This window comes from Marmota flaviventris, chromosome 7, assembly GCF_047511675.1.
Source record: "Marmota flaviventris isolate mMarFla1 chromosome 7, mMarFla1.hap1, whole genome shotgun sequence".
Lineage (NCBI taxonomy): Eukaryota > Metazoa > Chordata > Mammalia > Rodentia > Sciuridae > Marmota > Marmota flaviventris.
In genome coordinates this window covers 66431389-66448315 of record NC_092504.1, presented here as the reverse complement: position 1 = coordinate 66448315, position 16927 = coordinate 66431389, and the positions used below count along the sequence as shown (strand labels likewise).

The 16927-nt window shown below is 40.8% G+C and overlaps 1 protein-coding gene across 1 annotated transcript in view; it reads left to right on the top strand.

Annotated features, from left to right (window-relative positions):
- Positions 1 to 16927, top strand: part of Scd5 (stearoyl-CoA desaturase 5) — a 147577-nt gene that overhangs the window by 82193 nt on the left and 48457 nt on the right. Inside the window, exon 2 of the mRNA XM_027939783.2 lies at positions 786 to 916. Coding sequence (XP_027795584.1) covers positions 786 to 916 — 131 coding nt within the window. The remainder of the gene's footprint in view (positions 1 to 785; positions 917 to 16927) is intronic.

Here is a 16927-nt window from a genome sequence, read left to right as displayed (position 1 = left end):
AGAGGCATGGGAACAAGACTGACTTGAGTTGAGATGTAGAACTTGCCACTCAACTTCTTAGAGATGCTGCTCCTCAACTATAAAATGAATGCAACAACACTTGTGATGAGTGTGAGAGATGGACATATGTTTAAGTGTGTGACACTCAGAAAGCCCCACTGTAGAAAAATGTCCCCAGCTGGCCATCTTCCTATCTCAGGCCCTCATGATGATATAAGTGAGGATTTCTAGAAGACAAGTCTTGCTGTTCCTCTGGTCAGCCTTATCCCTATTCTCACTGGCCTTGAGTCAGACTTCACTGCTCTTAAGTCTGGCCCAATTTCCTTCAAACCAATGCCTGTGGTCCCATGATAATAGGCACAGCCACTCAGAAGTATACTGTTCACATAACACTCACCCTGGCATGGGAGCCAATGAGGAGGCAGAACAGAGATCAATCTCACTGCAGAAGTGAGGGCAGGCCTAGGTCACATATGCCTGTTCATATGTTTGTGACTTTGCATCAAGGTCAGCGAGAAACAATAGCAAATTAAAGATTTGTTTGATATAGAGGGGGAAATGACACTTAAAACCTCCTGAACTCAGGTTGAAATTTCTCTCTGCTTCTGTCTGGTACTGGAAAGCTACCAATCAATAAAAAGACTTCTCAAGTTACTAATTCTTCACGTTGCAGATTCTTCCTCTGATGTCATTTCACATGGGTTGCTACTCGGGAAGGGAAGACACATGGGGATATTGAAGGGCTCAGTGACAATTATTGACATTCTCTGTTCTATGTCTTACAGCCTACTTCTGCTTCCTCCTGACTGCTCTGGGTGTGACAGCTGGTGCCCATCGCTTGTGGAGCCACAGGTCCTACAAGGCCAAGCTGCCCCTGAGGATATTTTTGGCTGCTGCCAACTCCATGGCTTTCCAGGTGGGAAAGGAGGGTTTCTGCTGAGGGGACCCAGTGCAGAAGGCAGTGTGGGAGGAAGAGAGAGGTGGGCTGACACTCTCCACCCTGGTCCTAGTAAGTGCTCAGGCCCCAAGCACTCTCTGTCCCCATTTTTTTCTAGCATTTATGCTAGAAACATGCCCTGAAGCCCTCAACATTTGTCCAGCTCTAACCAGGGGCCAAGTTCTGTGCTAAGCATGCGCTATGTATATCACATTTGATCCTCACAAGAGCCTCATGAGCCAGATGAGGAAATAGAAGTTTAATGAAGTTAGAAAACTTGCCCAAGTTATAGGGCTAAAATCCAAGGTGGGCAAACGCAGATCAATCTGACTCCATAGTCATTGTTCTTACAAATCAGTGTCCTGAGCTTACCCTACAAGGCCTTGGTGGAAAGGCTTTTTGACCCCGTGTTGGAAGACTCAGGGATTCTGCTCTGATGGTTGCTGGCTGGGAATCACTCCTCATCTCCACTTTATTCATTTGTAAAAGAGTATGATTTCATTTGCAGGGTTGTTATGTAATCATTGAAAATTCCAGGGACCTATCACAGTGTAAGAGGTCACCAGTGCACCAGGATTTGGCCCTATCCTTTAGGACAATTTCAGTCCTAGACCATTTCCCACCACCTTGGGCACTTTCTGAGCTGCTGGGATTTTTATTTGATCACAGATTTCCCCCCATTGCCCCTAATTCTTCACCTATTAATTAGGCAGCACAGATAGGAACAACTTGTTTCAAAGTTTCTGCCCATATATGTGTGCAGATCAATCTAGGCTCTGTTTATTTCCACCATTAGGAAGGAATGGTGATTCCTGAAGCTGCCTTTGGTTCTGGGGAAACCGGCACCCTCACAGCTGGCATGTCCACCTGCTTCCCTAGAAGAGAGTCTGACCCTGAGCGTTTCTCTTGTGGCTATAAATTCATGTCCCTAGCTTTAGGATTCCCTCCACAGTTTCAGCTTTCCCAGAGCAAACAGGACTTAACACAGTAGATCAGTTTGGGAAACACAGTTGGTGATATGGATATGTACTGGTTAGAGAATTCAGGCACAGTCAGAAATTAGTCCAGGGTCCTAGGAAAGACCCTACTACACACAAAGGAGAGCTTGACTACTTCTTGGTTCCATGTTCTTGGTTCCATGTTGGCAAAGGGAACTATGCTGCACTTTATTTTGAGTTTAACCATGTTCTTATTTCAATGTTGTATTCTGTTTATCATCACTTAGAAACTCATTGACTTAGTTCTGTGATGCCATTCAGGGCTGAACTCAATATTTTCATTTATTTTGTTCAAGCAGTTTATTATTTTTAACCTCCAGTTGCACATTCAAGTAGTTATAAAACATCCCTATTCTTGGATTTTTTTTCCAAGATAAATAACTCGTGACTGAGAGCCTAAAACTCTGATTCTTATTTTCCCAATGAAATTATTTGTTTGTAACTCAATATTTTAAAACCAAATTGTCCTTAACAAAACATCACATAACAGAATGTCGGGCTGTGATTTTAACTTACTTGGGGAAGAAAATACATGGTAGGGAAGTACCAAGATCCTTGGCTCTACTGTTTGCTAGATGTGCTGTTTAGTCTGCTTTTATGCAAATCCCAGTTTCTTTGTCTGCAAAGGGAGCATAATAATAATTGATAGGAGGATGAAATTATTGGGGGGAAAAAGCATTAAGCTTCTAATAGCATTCTATTAGTATTATTCTTCCTCTTGTGTTTTATGAGAATCCACATACTATCTCATTTCTATATTCTGGTAGCTATCATATAGAAAATGTTCACTAATTGTTAAATAAATTTAAAAAATGAATAACTTTGAAAAGCATTTTTAGAAATCATATTCGACTATGCACACTTCCTTCAAGACCCACATTTGTGGTGATTTTTTTATTCATTCAACAAATATTTATTAAGCACTTAGTATAGGCACTGGGTCTAACAATGAATATCACTCAAAATCCTTGCCCTCAAGGGGGCTTTTTCATCTAGTGGGATATTAGAATTCCCAGAATATCTCAGTGGAAATTTCAGTGCTTCATGGGTCTGGTTTTACATGATAATGTCACTAAACAAAGGGTGTTAAGGTAAGCGTAGGGCTGGCTTCCATAACTATGTATATTGGTATCAGTGGGAAAGAACAGTCAGTCTAGATCATTTAATCTCCAGAGGAGAACAACCTGGAAGAGTGAAAAAATATGTGGTGATCTTCCCATGTAGGGTATTGACCCCCAACCCCAACTTAATGCAGCCATTGACTTAGTTCCCTTTGATGTTCCCCTGGATTTTTAAAGTGTCTCAAAGGTCCCCCCCCCCCACTTTCCCTCCATCAGAATGTCCATATCTTCGGCCAAAATGGACAAGGCATGCCATAGTTATCTCTTAGGCTAGATACTGCACACAAGATCCTGATCATTAAGAACAATCTTAAAATTAAAGCTCTCTTTTCTGTTTCTTCTGTAGAGAAGATATGCATCAGTCAGGAAAAGTGGGGGCACTTTTAGTTTGAAAAGATGACGATGGAACAGGATTTCTGACAAGAACTGTAAAAACCCTCTAGCCCCTTTACTCCCTTGTTATTCTGCAACAACCCCCTGAGTTCGGGCCTGACCTCCTCCCTTTTTAATAGGATGCAAGTCAACCTAAAGATGGCTTGCAATTTCCTTATAATTTTGTCCTAGTCACTTGTGGACCCAGGTGAGGGATTCCTGCTGTTCAGTGGTCTCCAGTTTCCAGGAACAGTCATCAGGACTGGTTTTGTGCTCTTGTGTTTGCACACCCACATCTGCTGGCTGCACTGACTCTCTTGTGAACCCAGTCCAATTAAAAGCACCTGCTAGATGCTTCATCCTCCTCAATGATGGCCCATTTCCTCATTGGGTCATGAGACATAAGATTTAAAGATGGAAGTAACCTTAGGGAACTCAGTCTAAATCCTCTTATCTTTTCAAAGAGGTGAACATGTAACTCAGAGAACATTAGTGACTTGTCAGTGGTGGATAGACTCAGACAGAAACTCAGGTCTCCTGAGCTTCCGGCTGGGGATCTTTTGGCTTACACATGGAAGTTCCTATGTGGTGTCCTACAGTGTGATTTGCACACAGCATATGGTTGGTCAGTTTTTTTTTAATCCACTCTGAATAGCCTCGTCTTTTTGGTGGGTGGGTATGATCCCAGGCCCTGATGCATGCTAAGCACATGCTCATTTGTGGAGCTACATCCCCAGCCCAAGTCTCTATCTTCTAACTTAGACCATCACATTTAAAGTGACTACTGATACAGTTGGATTAATATCTACTATGTTCCTGTCTTCTATTTATTACCCTTGTTCTCATTTCCTATTTCTGTCTTCTGTTCTTTTTCTGTCCTTTGTGATTTTTACTGATTTTTGCATGATTCTATTTTCTCTCTTCTCTTAGCATATCAGTGACACTTTAAAAAAAATTAGTGGTTTCCTAGAATTTGCAATGTACATTTACAATTAATCCTAGTACACTTTCAAGTCATACTGTACCATAGAGCACTTAACCTAGCATGCTTGAGGCCCTGGGTTCAATCACCAGCACCTCAAAAAAAAAGTACTATACCACTTTGCAGTGTTGCAAATACCCAATTCATTTCTCCCTCCTGACCCTTATGACATTGTTGCCATTCATTTTTATTTATTCTAGGCTAAAATCACCAGATGCATTGTTGCTAGTATTATTTTTAAGCAAACTGTTATGTTTTAGACCAGTTAAGAATTAAAAATATGTTTTTATTTTATCTTCATTTGTCCCCTGATGCTCTTTCTTTATGTTGGCCTGATTTTCTGACCTAAGTCCTTTTCCTTCTGTTACCTTCATTGTCTTTGGTTTTCCTAGAAACTTCTTCTTGGGCTTTCAATTCTTTCCATTGCAGCTTCTGGTAATGACCCCTAATGATGTGGTAATAACGTGGAGGAAAGGGAAGCATTCTATAAAGATCTGGAACATCCCGTACAAGCCCATGAGCCCTAGCCTGGCACTGCTGGCAGGTAGTAGAACCTTTAGAAATTGAGACCTAGTGGAAGAAGTTAGGCCATTGGGCATGTGCCCTTGAAAGAAATATTAGGACCCTGGCCCCTCATCTCATTTTTTCTTCCTGGTTGCCATGAGGTGAACAGGCCTCCTCTGCCACATGCCCTGCCATGATGCAATGTACTGCCATGGTCCCAAAGCATCAGAGACAATATCCATGGATGGGAGCCTCTGAAACAGAGAGTCAAAATAAACATCTTCCCCTTATTACATTGATTCTCTCAAGTATTTTGTCACGGTCACAGAATGATGATTAACACAGGAAGCAGTCTATGATTAGGTCTCAGTCTTTTAGTGTTCCTGAGTTGGGTATTTTCCTTCCCCTAGAGTAGTTAGGCTTTGGTAAGACTCCAGTTGGTTAGGCTCTGGTGAAGTAGTTTCTCTGAGTAAAGGCCTTGTTAGGGAGAATGAAGAGTTCTGGCCATAATTCAAAATGGTTGGTTTTCTCCTCCTCCTGCAGGAAACCCAGGGACGTTTTTCAGAAATCATAGTGAGAACAATTCATGGTAGGGTTGGGGTCCCCTAGGACTGGGCACCCTCAGGAGTTTTAGCTCTTAGGTTGACCACAATGAGCCTCCAGCAATCTATCAGTTATGGTTTCAAGTGCTCCAACCTGTACTGGCTCTAGTTCTGGGCTTTGCTCCTGGGTGTCTGCTCCCCTGATCCTCTGTGCTGCCTCTGTCTAGTTTAGGGGGCAGCCATATGTCTTATGAGCTTGATCTCCAATAGACGTAAGAAGAGTTGTCGGCTTTCAGTTTGTCCAGCTTTTATCTCACTGTGAATGTGGAGGCAATGGCTTGCAGCTTGTTCTGTTAGGGTTACAGTGTGATTTGTGAATGGAACAAACTTTACACATAAATATGTTAAGTGAATCATGAAACCATGGGTCATAGACTTTGGCAAGAATATAATAATTACAACAAGAATAACAACAGAATAGAGTAAGATGATTATTGAATGCTAACCACATACCAGCACTTCATCAGGTACTTTTATATAGTCATCTGCTAACATGCTACAAATTAGGTTTTCCTCATTTGATAGGTGAGAAAACAGAAAGAAAAGATGCTATGTGACCTGTCTAAGGATATATGGGTTTAAGTGACAGAGAGGGCTTCCAATGTAGGTGGCATACTCCAGAGGCCACCTGTTTCCTGGCCTGCCCTAATGCTTCTCAGAGCATCTGAATATATATTTATCCAGGCACTGGAGAATAAGACAGACAAGGTCCCTGTCCTCAGGATGTGCGTGTTACAGAGGGAGAAAGAGCAAATGAACACAAGCAAAGGAATAAACAAATATGCCCAGAGCAAGAAGAAGGCTATCAAGAGCTCAAATGCAGCTCTATGATAAACAGCACCAGGGAGGTGGTGCTCTAAGAAATTAGAGAATGTATTTTCAGTCACCTTTTTCATCACTGTGACCAAAAGACCTGACAAGAACAATTTTAGAGGAGGAAAACTTTACTTGGAGGCTCATGGTTGCAGAGGTCTCAGTCCATAGGCTCCATTGCTCTGGGTCCTTGGTGAGGCAGAACATCACGATCATGGCAGAAGAGTGCGGTAGAGGAAAGCTGCTCAGGAGATGGCACAAGGAAGCAGAGAGAGAGAGAGATAGCTCCACTCTCCAGGGACAAAATATACACCCCTAAGGCACACCACACTGACCCACCTCCTCTAGCCACACCCTACCTGCCTCAGTTACCACCCAGTTAATCCCCATCAGGGGATCCATGCACTGATTAGGTTAAGGCTGTCATAGCCTCATCATTTCACCTCTGAACCTCCTTCCATCGTCTTACACACGAACTTTTGGGGACACCTCATGTCTTAAACCAAAACAAATGTGATCAAAGAAGACCTTGCTGAGGAGGTGACCTTAGAGCTGAGACCAAAAGGACAGAACAGTAGGGTAAGAGCATTCCAGATAGAGGGAGGAGCGAAAGGAAATCTGGGACAGGTATAATGTGTTCAAGGAGCAGAACGATGGCACGTGTGACTGGTCCATGTTTGGGAGAAGATAATCATAGAAGAGGCCAGAGAGGGGGACAGGGGCTTTTTAGTTCAGCATGGAGTTTGGATATTGGACTAAATGCCATCGTAAGGCACTGCAGGGTATTGGGCAGGGGAATAGCATGGCCTCATTCATTTCATTGGTACAGGTAAGCCTCAGACCACAGTCATGAGACCTTGGAGTTTTCCTGCAAGATTTAGGATCATAGTCCATCCCCAAAGGCTGGGTCTCTGTGGGTCGTGTATATCAAAAAGGCAGACTTAACCTCCTTGCTTTCAAGGAGGCCAGTGCCCTCCAGTATGTCCTGGGTGTTAGCAGCAGCACGTAGTGGCAGTTGAGCAGAAGAGAACAAAACATTGGAGCACTACTGCAGGCTCAAGAATCCTTGACACCAAGTGGTTCTCTGTGCAGGATTTAGCTGTCCCTTAAGAGATTTTGTTTCAGTGTTTGCCACCGGCCCTAACTACAAGCCTGAGCCTCACATGTGCAGCTTTTCATGCAGAAAGGATTTGTTTTCCTCCTTTCAAGATGGGTGGACGTGGCCGGTTGATAGTGTTCCTTCTCCTGTATAAACAGGCAGCCCCAGAAATGGTCCTGATCCAGATGCCCTGAGAAGCCTTCCTGGTTTGGTTTTGGAAGGCATTTGCCCCTCATGCCTCACTTTGTCTTTTTCCACAGCGTTTTGCCCTCTGGGGTTTATTTGGAAGTCAAGTGGAAAGAGCAAATGCTTGTCTCTGAGCAGCTTCTCTCATCCTTCACTTGTGATGAGGGGCCCTTATAGGTTCATCACAGCGGAGTTGCTGTATACCTGCTGCTTCGTGACTCCATCAGTCAGGGCAGGAGCCTCTGACAGATGAAATGGTGCGAGCAGGAGCTGGGAGAGAGACCGAGGAAACTCTCCTGAGCCTGATGTGGGAGGCACGCCATTTATTTTTTCTGTCCTTCCCACCAATAAAAAGTGTACCTTTCAAGGTAGAGAACAAAATTGCTCCTCCCTCAAGATACCTCCCTTCCATCTTTGCTAGGAATCTAGGTCAGGGAAAATAGGTGAGATGAGAGAAATCACCTAAGGAAATGCACCTCAAGGGAAAGAAAGCGTGACAGCCTCAGAGAGCCTGAGCACAGAAGGCAGTTCCAGATTCGCCCGCACTAAGCGACAGGGCTGGTCTCTTGTATCCCCCTCCCCTCCCCAAGTAGAGTGGAGCCTCTTTAGTGCAGATCATACTTGCTTTATACAATGCTTGCATTTCTGTTTCTAGGTCATTAAATTTTTGTAAAAGAAACAAAATATTATTTACTTTAAAGGCACATAGAGAGTTTGCACTGACAGAAATTCTTGGCAAAGTAGAGGGTACTTTTGCCAATAAATAATCACCAGGTTTTATATATTAATTCAGCTCCACTTCTATATTGCAAGAAAAATATGCTTGTTTAAGAGTCCACAGATAGTGCTGTCTGTTTGGAATCTTTTTGGTGACACTTTTAAGCTCACCCATTCATTCTGCCTATGATCATAAAGAAGGTCTTTAGAAGGTTATGAACAGGGAACTCCTTTGCTATGTGCTTTCTCTCCTGCCCATGCCCTCTTCTTCTAGAATCATGGACAGTTAGAGCTGGGGGGGTCCTTAGAAGCCATGAGTCTAATGCCTTTTCTGATCATTGAAGAAACTAAAGCCTAAATGTCTGAGTTTAGTTGAGTTTTCCCCCAGTGTCTCCAGAAATGTTCGTGGGTGCTGAAGGAAGTGGTCACAGAGCAGTTCCTTGACAAACTACTTCTCTAGTACCTGCCACCAACCACTGGGCTGAGAAGGCACTTTGGTCACTGCTTATTCTCTCTTCCACTGCTTTCCTGCCAGACACTGTTATGTTGCTGCTTCTTTCGAGGTTTCCCAACCTCCTGATTATTTTGCATTTTGGATGATTTCTTCCCCAGCTGCCTTCATTTGCATTTCTCCTAAGCCAAATCTCATTGTGATAATTTCTATTCATATTTCTAATCTCTTTAGATCCATCTGTGTTATCTCTCTGGCCTCAATGATGTCTGCTGAACCTCCTAATTTAGTACCAGCCAAAAATGTTATTAACAAAATGCATAAGGCTTGTTCCCAGTCATTAATGAAGATGCTAAATAAACTAGATCTCACAGACACAGTGGGGCCTTCTGCTAGCTGCCTCTGTCCCTCCTGCTTGTTAGATATTGAGCAGTTTTTCACCATGGATCCTGTTCACCCTGGTTCAGGCTCTTCAATCATCCTGTCCCAGTTCCTTCTAATGCTAACCAGAGCGTTTGTTATGGGAATGTTTCAGGGACATTGTTTCGATGCCTTTATCAAGTTCCTAAGATAGAATATCTATAGGAGTCATTGAATCAACAGTTTTAATTAATGGTAAAATTTATTGAATTTCGTGTGCCAAATGGAAACTTTTAAGCTTGCTTTTTTACAACTCTTTTAGAAGGCAGAAACATTTGATTATTTTTATCTTCTTCCTGTTGGATCTTTCCTTGTTTTGGATGTAAATCTGCTAGTTAATTCCTTTTGAATTCAAGGGTGCATAAAGCACTGTAAAGCTGATGAGGAACACAAGAGCTATATAAGAAATAGTCCTTATTATGAGACTTTACAATCTAATTGAGCCAGCTAGGCTTGTGTGCAATAAAGACAGATCCTTACAAGATGGTGCCAAGTTACTTTGCCCAAAGCCTCACGCTGAGCCTTAGTGCTGCAGAACTGACTATGGGCTGAGCAGTTGGAGAAATCCTAATGCAAAAGGGAGTTTTGAGTTGAACTTGGAAGGTGAAAAGGATTTGTCTAAGAAAGAAGGAGTAGATGGGGAAACATTTGTGAAAAGGTGGAGAGGAAGAAATGATTGTCACATTTCATCCAGAGCCACAGTGTAGTTGTGGCCTCTGTCTGATTCAGGAAGTAAACTGATGGTGTTTTGCAGATCTCACACCCTGCATGACATCTCTTTTTGGATCTCAGACTCAGTGTGCCACAAACTGAAGTCGCTCTACCTTCTCTTCCCAGATTATTCCTCTCCTAGGTTTCCCAACCAGGAAACTGGATGTTACATATGTTTTTGCCAGTCAATCTTTTAGCCTGTTAGTCTCCCTTCAGTTCTGCTATGAATTCATATCTTGGATCTTTAAGCCTCTTGTCCCTACCACCTCTAGCTCAAGTCATGAGCCTCTCTTGGCTAGGCTACTAAATAAGCCTTCCAAACTGGAGTTCTTGCTTCAGTGCTCGCCCTTCTTCATCCCACGGCCAGAGGGAATTTGTTGAAAATTAGACAATTCTCTAGCAAACAAACCTGTCAGTGGGTGAGTGTTGCATTCGGAATTAAATCCAACCTTATTATTATGGTCTAGAAGGCCCTGCACCATCAGGCTGTTGCATGCTGATTCTGTTTTCACCCAGTTTAGTGGCCTTCAGTACAGTTCTGATACTAACCACTCAGAATCATCATCAAACCCCACAAGTTAAAGTGGAACCTTCTACACGACTGCCCCCATCTTAGACATCAACTGCAAGGATGGTAGAATAGTAGTGTGTTCCTACTCTATCGATACTTCTGATTAACCAGATATAAAATTGGGGTTCCTATAATCTCCCAGGTTCAGTAATTCACTAGAATGACTCATGGGACACTGGAAAGTACCATAGTTACAACTGCAGTTTTAGTATGAAGGATGCAGCTCCTGAACAGTCAAATGATATTGCTGCATGAGGCAAAGTCTGGAAGGGTCCCTGCCTCAGAGTCCATCATGCCCTCTCCCCATGGAGTCAGGGCACGTCACCCTCCCTGCTCATCAATGTGTTAAGCTCCATTGAGCCTTGATGTCCAGAATTTTCATCAGGATTTCATTGCATAGGTATGATTGATTAAATCATTTGCTATGTAATCAAACTCAATCTCCAGTCACCTCTCATCTCAAAGTACGCACTCTAATCCTATGACTGGTCTTTCTGGTGATCTGCTCCATCCTAAGGTTGTCTAGAGGCGCACCTAAGATGCTTCATTAGCATAACAAAGCTCTCCTATCTCTCAAGAAATTCCAAGGGTTTCAAGCTCTGTGTCAAGAACCAGGAACAAAGACCAGATATATTCTTGATTATTCTATAACACCTCTCATGCCACTCTCACCCTAGCACCATGCTACTAACCCAGCGTCCTTTTCTGAGTTCCTAGACTGCTTCCAATGCTTACTGGGACCTCAGGTGTTTCTCCATTCCCTCCCTCACTGCCACTCCCAAAGGTTCTCAACCTCAAAATTGTTCCATTAGGGAAGACTTGCCTGTATCAATGTCTCCTCCTTGTTATTCCCTGGAAGTCTTATTGATTTATTTCATAGCTCTAATCTCAGTCTGAAACTATTTTATTTTTAATTCATTTACTTTGTGTTTCATGTTGACTCCTCTGTATAATGCAAACTCCTTACAGACATAAATAACTTTGCTTGTCCTGTCCTTCTTTATCTCTTGGCCCATAACCAGTCAGCAAATATTTATCAAAAGATCAAATGGGAAAGCTAAGAATGCTGAGGCCAGCAAAGGTTTCTGATTTCCCCAGAAGGATAAAATTTGGATTTTTGAATAAAGTGTTATGGAGAGGTTTTCAAGTCATGAGCAAGAGAAGGATAGGTGTTTGGGGAGTATGAACATAAGGAATATATTATAGTATCCAAAGATATTGTGGAGATGAAAAGACGAGGGGCAGGAACCCAAGAAAACTGATGAAAACTTGAATCAGGATGGAGGGAAAGGGAAAACTCAGATTTTAAATAAGGACATCTTAGAAAGTTTTCTTTTAGTTTTAGCTTTTATTTTGAAATAATGTCTATTTAATTTTTTTTACAGAAAAGTTGCAAAAATAGTAGGAAAAATTCCTGTATCCTCTTCACCCACTTCCATTGAATATTAGCATATTGCCTCATTTGCTTTATTATTCTCTCCATATGTGTATATATGTGCATTCATATTTTTTTCTGAATCATTGGAGAGTAAATTACAGATACCATGCTCCTTTGTTCTTAAGTATTTCTGTGTATATTTCCTAATAACCAAGACACTTTCACATAGAGCTAGTACACTTACCAAAGTCAGGAAATTTAATGTTGATATAATACTATATCCAGGGCCTGGTCTGGGATCCAGCTCAGGATCATGCATTACAATGAGTTATAACATTTCTCTAGATTCCTTTCATCTGTAATGCTTCCTTGCTCTTTCTTTGATCTTATGACATGTATTGGCCCGTTACTTTATAGAATGCTTCTCAGTTGGGTTTGCTCATGTTTCTTCATCATTGGTTTCTGGTTTTTGCGTGAAGAAGGATAGGTGTTTAGGGAGTATGAAAACTACATTAGTATTGTATGCTTGTATGAATTTTTCCATTGTGTATGATCATAATGCACCAATAAAAAATATGGGAAGCCCTCCCTACATTAGTGATCTTGTGTACTTCTAAGCATCATACTAGAAGTGTATGAGGGCTGGGGATATAGCTCAGTTGGTAGAGTGCTTGCCTCACATACACAAGGCCCTGGGTTCAATCCCCAGAACCACACACATACACAAAAAAAGAGGTGAGTGATATCACTGTGTCATACTATTGGTGATAAGAACTTCAGTTCTTGGGTGATGTCCATCAGGTTTCTCCACTGTAAGATTGCTACTTTTCCTTTTGTAATTAATGAATAATTTATATAGAAATATTATTAACCTATGAAAATATTTTCTATCTATCAAACTTTTACTCAATAATTTTAACATATATTGGTGATTCTTCCCAGATCACTTATTCCTATGACAACTGCAAATTAGTGATTTGTAACTCTATTATAACTTCTACATTTGTTCGTTGGCATCATACAGTAAGGACATATGTATAATTCTTCCTGTTTATTTATTATGGGCCCATGAATTTTTTTAATTAAGTGGCTTATAATCCATTACTGTCATTATTTATTTCAATGCACAAATTACACTGGCTTTTCCAGTGGGAGACCCTATGAATGGACTCCTATATCCCCTTTTGATAAAAACCCATCCTTTTTCAAGCACTTTCTTTCTGGCAAAATGGCACACACCAAGCCATCATGTACTTTTTCTACCCTAGTACTGAAACAGACATTTTTCAAGGGCTCTGGTTCCTTTTAGTGGGGAATAGCATTTAAAAATTGAGATCTGAGAGCTAAGTGTATTCATTGCTATGGGGGTGTCATTGTTTTCTAGGCTGCTCAGGAGACTAGAATATGGTCACACCACTGATCCAAATTGGAAATATTCATATGAGGACCCACCAGGACATTTTAAAAGTGTTTATTAAAAAAGCCAGATGTAGGGGCTGAGGCTGTAGCTCAGTGGTAAAGGGCTTGCCTCGCATGTGTGAGGCACTGGGTTCGATCCTCAGCACCACATAAAAATAAATAAAGACACTGTGTGTTCATTCACAACTAAATAAATATTAAAAAAAAAAAAAAGCCTGATGCAGTGGTGCATGTAGGTAATCCCCCCAACTCAGGAGGCTGAGTCAGGAGGATTGCAAGTTCAAGGCCAGCCTTGCTAAACAACTTAGTAACCTGTCTCAAAATAAAAAAAATAAAAGGACTGGGGATGTGTCTCAGTGCCCATTCAATCCCAGTATAAAAATTATATCTATCTTTAAAAAGTGTAAAAATCTTATTTGAATATATTCTCATTATAAGAGATTTAAATGAAGAGTACGGGAGAAAATATGAACATCCCTTTACTTTTTTACAGTCTTTACAGTTCATCAGCAAAAACTTTTGAAACCACTTAGACTGGCTTTTCAACTCTTGCTCAGCTTTTAAAACTTAAGCAGGCCAAGAGCCACAGGAAGGCAAGGCAGCAGGTGGCAGCTTGCCCTCAGACAGCCATGATTTGCCAGGTGGTGCAGAACAGTGCCAGGCCCCTTCAGGGGACTTTCTGGACTATTCTTACAGATTGTCAGCATTATGTAGAAGGAAATCAGTGCTGACTCAGTATCAACAATGGGGAAAGCACTGAATCTTCATCACGGTTTGAATGGTCCTCTGTCCAGGCATCTGACCTGGAAGGGATTCAGTTCAGACCCCAGGGACAGTGGATCTCCAAAGAACCTTACAGATCCTAAGCAATGGAAGCAGCAGTGACTCCCCTGATTTGATCCTTGATTGAATGTCTCTGTTTGTCTGTCTCTTTCTCATACACTTTCTATTTTAAAACCTTCCTGTTCAAGCTGACATGTTGGACTTAGTTTCTATCTCACTACTGACTTGAAATAAAGATGTGTTATGAATAAAAGTGGAATTCCCTTTGGCTATGTTTTGAGGCCACCTGGTTAAATTCTCCTTTTGGAACTTTAAGCAGCCACAAAATTGAATTAGGGGACACAACAACTGTATTAGTGTCTGGTCAGAAGCAAATATGTTAGGCCAGGGGAAAACCAAGCAATGATTCTGGTTTCAGATCTGTCCTGTGGGACAAGCCACACACTGTTCACTGAGCCTTCATCTTGCCCACTAGTGGAAATTCTGCGAGCCTTAAAAGACAGTTTTCCCTACTCCAGTTTAGATGACTAGAGTCAAGAATTTATTTTGAACTTAAAAGGAAAGTTGGGGAAATGTAGTTTTATAACAGACTTTGCTGGAGCTTTTGAGATGAGTTGCCTTTGCTTATGTTCCAGGTGATACTCCAGGGCTTTGTGGATGGAGGATCAGTTTCAATGTCTTCAGTCTCAGCAGGTACCCCATGTAGGGATGTTATCAGTCTTATCACTACTGGATGCATAGATACAGGGTGGGTTCAAGCAAGGTTGTTGCCACATCAGTCGAGGTGTGATTGGTTGATTAGTGCCTATGAGAACCCAGATGGAAGAAGGTGGACCTAAGGATACAGTAACTGACTGGATTACTCGAATCTTACTGCTTCACAGAGTTTTTCTAAGATAGGACTGATGGAAGAAGCTGGGACATTTTCATTCAGGAATACAGAAACTTTTTTCAAAAAAATAATGTCTTTTTCCCATATTATAAATGAAAAACCCACTTATAAAAATTTAGAAAATGCAAACTAATAGAAAAAATTCAAAATCATTCACAGTCTCATATCCCATAGAGAACCACTGTAAACAGGTTAAATTATACACTGCCTTTATTTTTTCTGTTTAAACACATGTTTTTATGAAAAATCCACAGTGTACATATTATTTTGAAAACTATTTTCCTTTTTTACTGCAGATTGATAAGATGTTAATACTATGAAGCTGTAAAATACTATGTACTAGAATATTAATTTCATACAGTTTAGTTACATTATTATTTAAACTAGTTATATACAATATATACTACTAACATACAAAACTCTACTGTATCCTGCATAGTATATACACACAAATATATGCATATACATATACTATATATAATCGTCAATATCATACTATATATTATAGCAATGTATACAAGTCTCTTTGGCTGTAGATAGAAAAGTTTCCTCAAAATATAAGTAAACTAAAACTATGAATAGAAAAAGACTTACACTCCAAGGTGAGAGATTTGACCCAGAAAAGGAAGTGTTTTCACTTCTCAATGTCAATGTAATACATGTGCCTCTCCAGCATGCGTTATCATATACCTTGGAATAGATATAAGAAAAAGGCAAGGGGCTGGGGTTGTAGCTCAGTGGTAGAGTGCCTGCTTAGCATGTGTGAGGTTCAACCCTCAGCACCACATAAAAATAAATAAATAAAACAAAGGTGTTGTGTCCATCTACAACGAAAAAAAAAATTAAAAAAGAAAAGAAAAGGAAAAAGGAAAAGGCAGACACCCCTGCTTTCCATGTACTTACAGTGTCTTCTCAAAAATGAGTTCTTCTATATCTTTCAATGACCTAGGAATGACTGCAGGCCTTACCACATTCTCTACATCTGTAAGGCTTGAAAACTACTTTCTACAGAACCACTTTCTGTTTCATCATTCTATGTCAGTTCATAACATCCTTTTTTGTTAATTGTTTTTTTTTTCACTACAGAACTAATTGATGCTCTTTTTAAATAATTTCAGAGTATAAGAAAAAGCATATGGGGCTGGGATTATGGTTCAGTAGTAGAGCGCTTGCCTAGCACATGAGAGGCCCTGGGTTTGATCCTCAGCACCATATAAAAATAAATAAATAAAATAAAGATATTGTGTCCAACTACAACGAAAAAAATATTTTAAAAAAAGAAAGAAAAAGCATAAAGTAATTTGTTCTCATCCTTACCCCTCAACTTATCTCCACTGAAGCAACTCTAAGACTTTTTTTATTTCTTTGTAGAAATTTTCTACGTACAGATAAACTTTTTATGTATACTCTCTCATGCTCACATAAACACAAGTAGCATTTAATTAATTACTATATCACAAGATATTCAATGAAATTCTGTTATGTGGAAATTTGGGGCTTTCCCAAATGTTCACCACAGTGAATATCTCTGTGGTTAAATCTTTGCACACAACCATGATTATTTTCTTAAGATAACTTCCATAGAATTCAAAGCCTTCTGATGTGTGCTGCCTGCCCATTTACTCTTCATAAGGTTTGGGCCAATTTCCCATTCTCAACAGTAGGCAGGACTGAATTCTTAAAAACTAAAGTATAAGACACTTCAAGCCATGAGTTCCAGTGTGCTGGCTACTAGCTATATGTGGTTACTGAATACTTGAAATTCAGCCAGTCCAAATTGAGGCATGCTACAAGTGAAAAATGCCTTCCTGCCTGTGCCTCTGCTATGCCCAGGGCTCTTAGAACTAATGTAGGTCCCTTCAGCCTCCAATTATTTCTCAGGAATGATCGACAAACAAATGGCAAGTGTCTGCTTTTGAAGGCAATGGGATTGCTTAGTGAAGACTGTTATCTACCAGAACCTGTCATTAA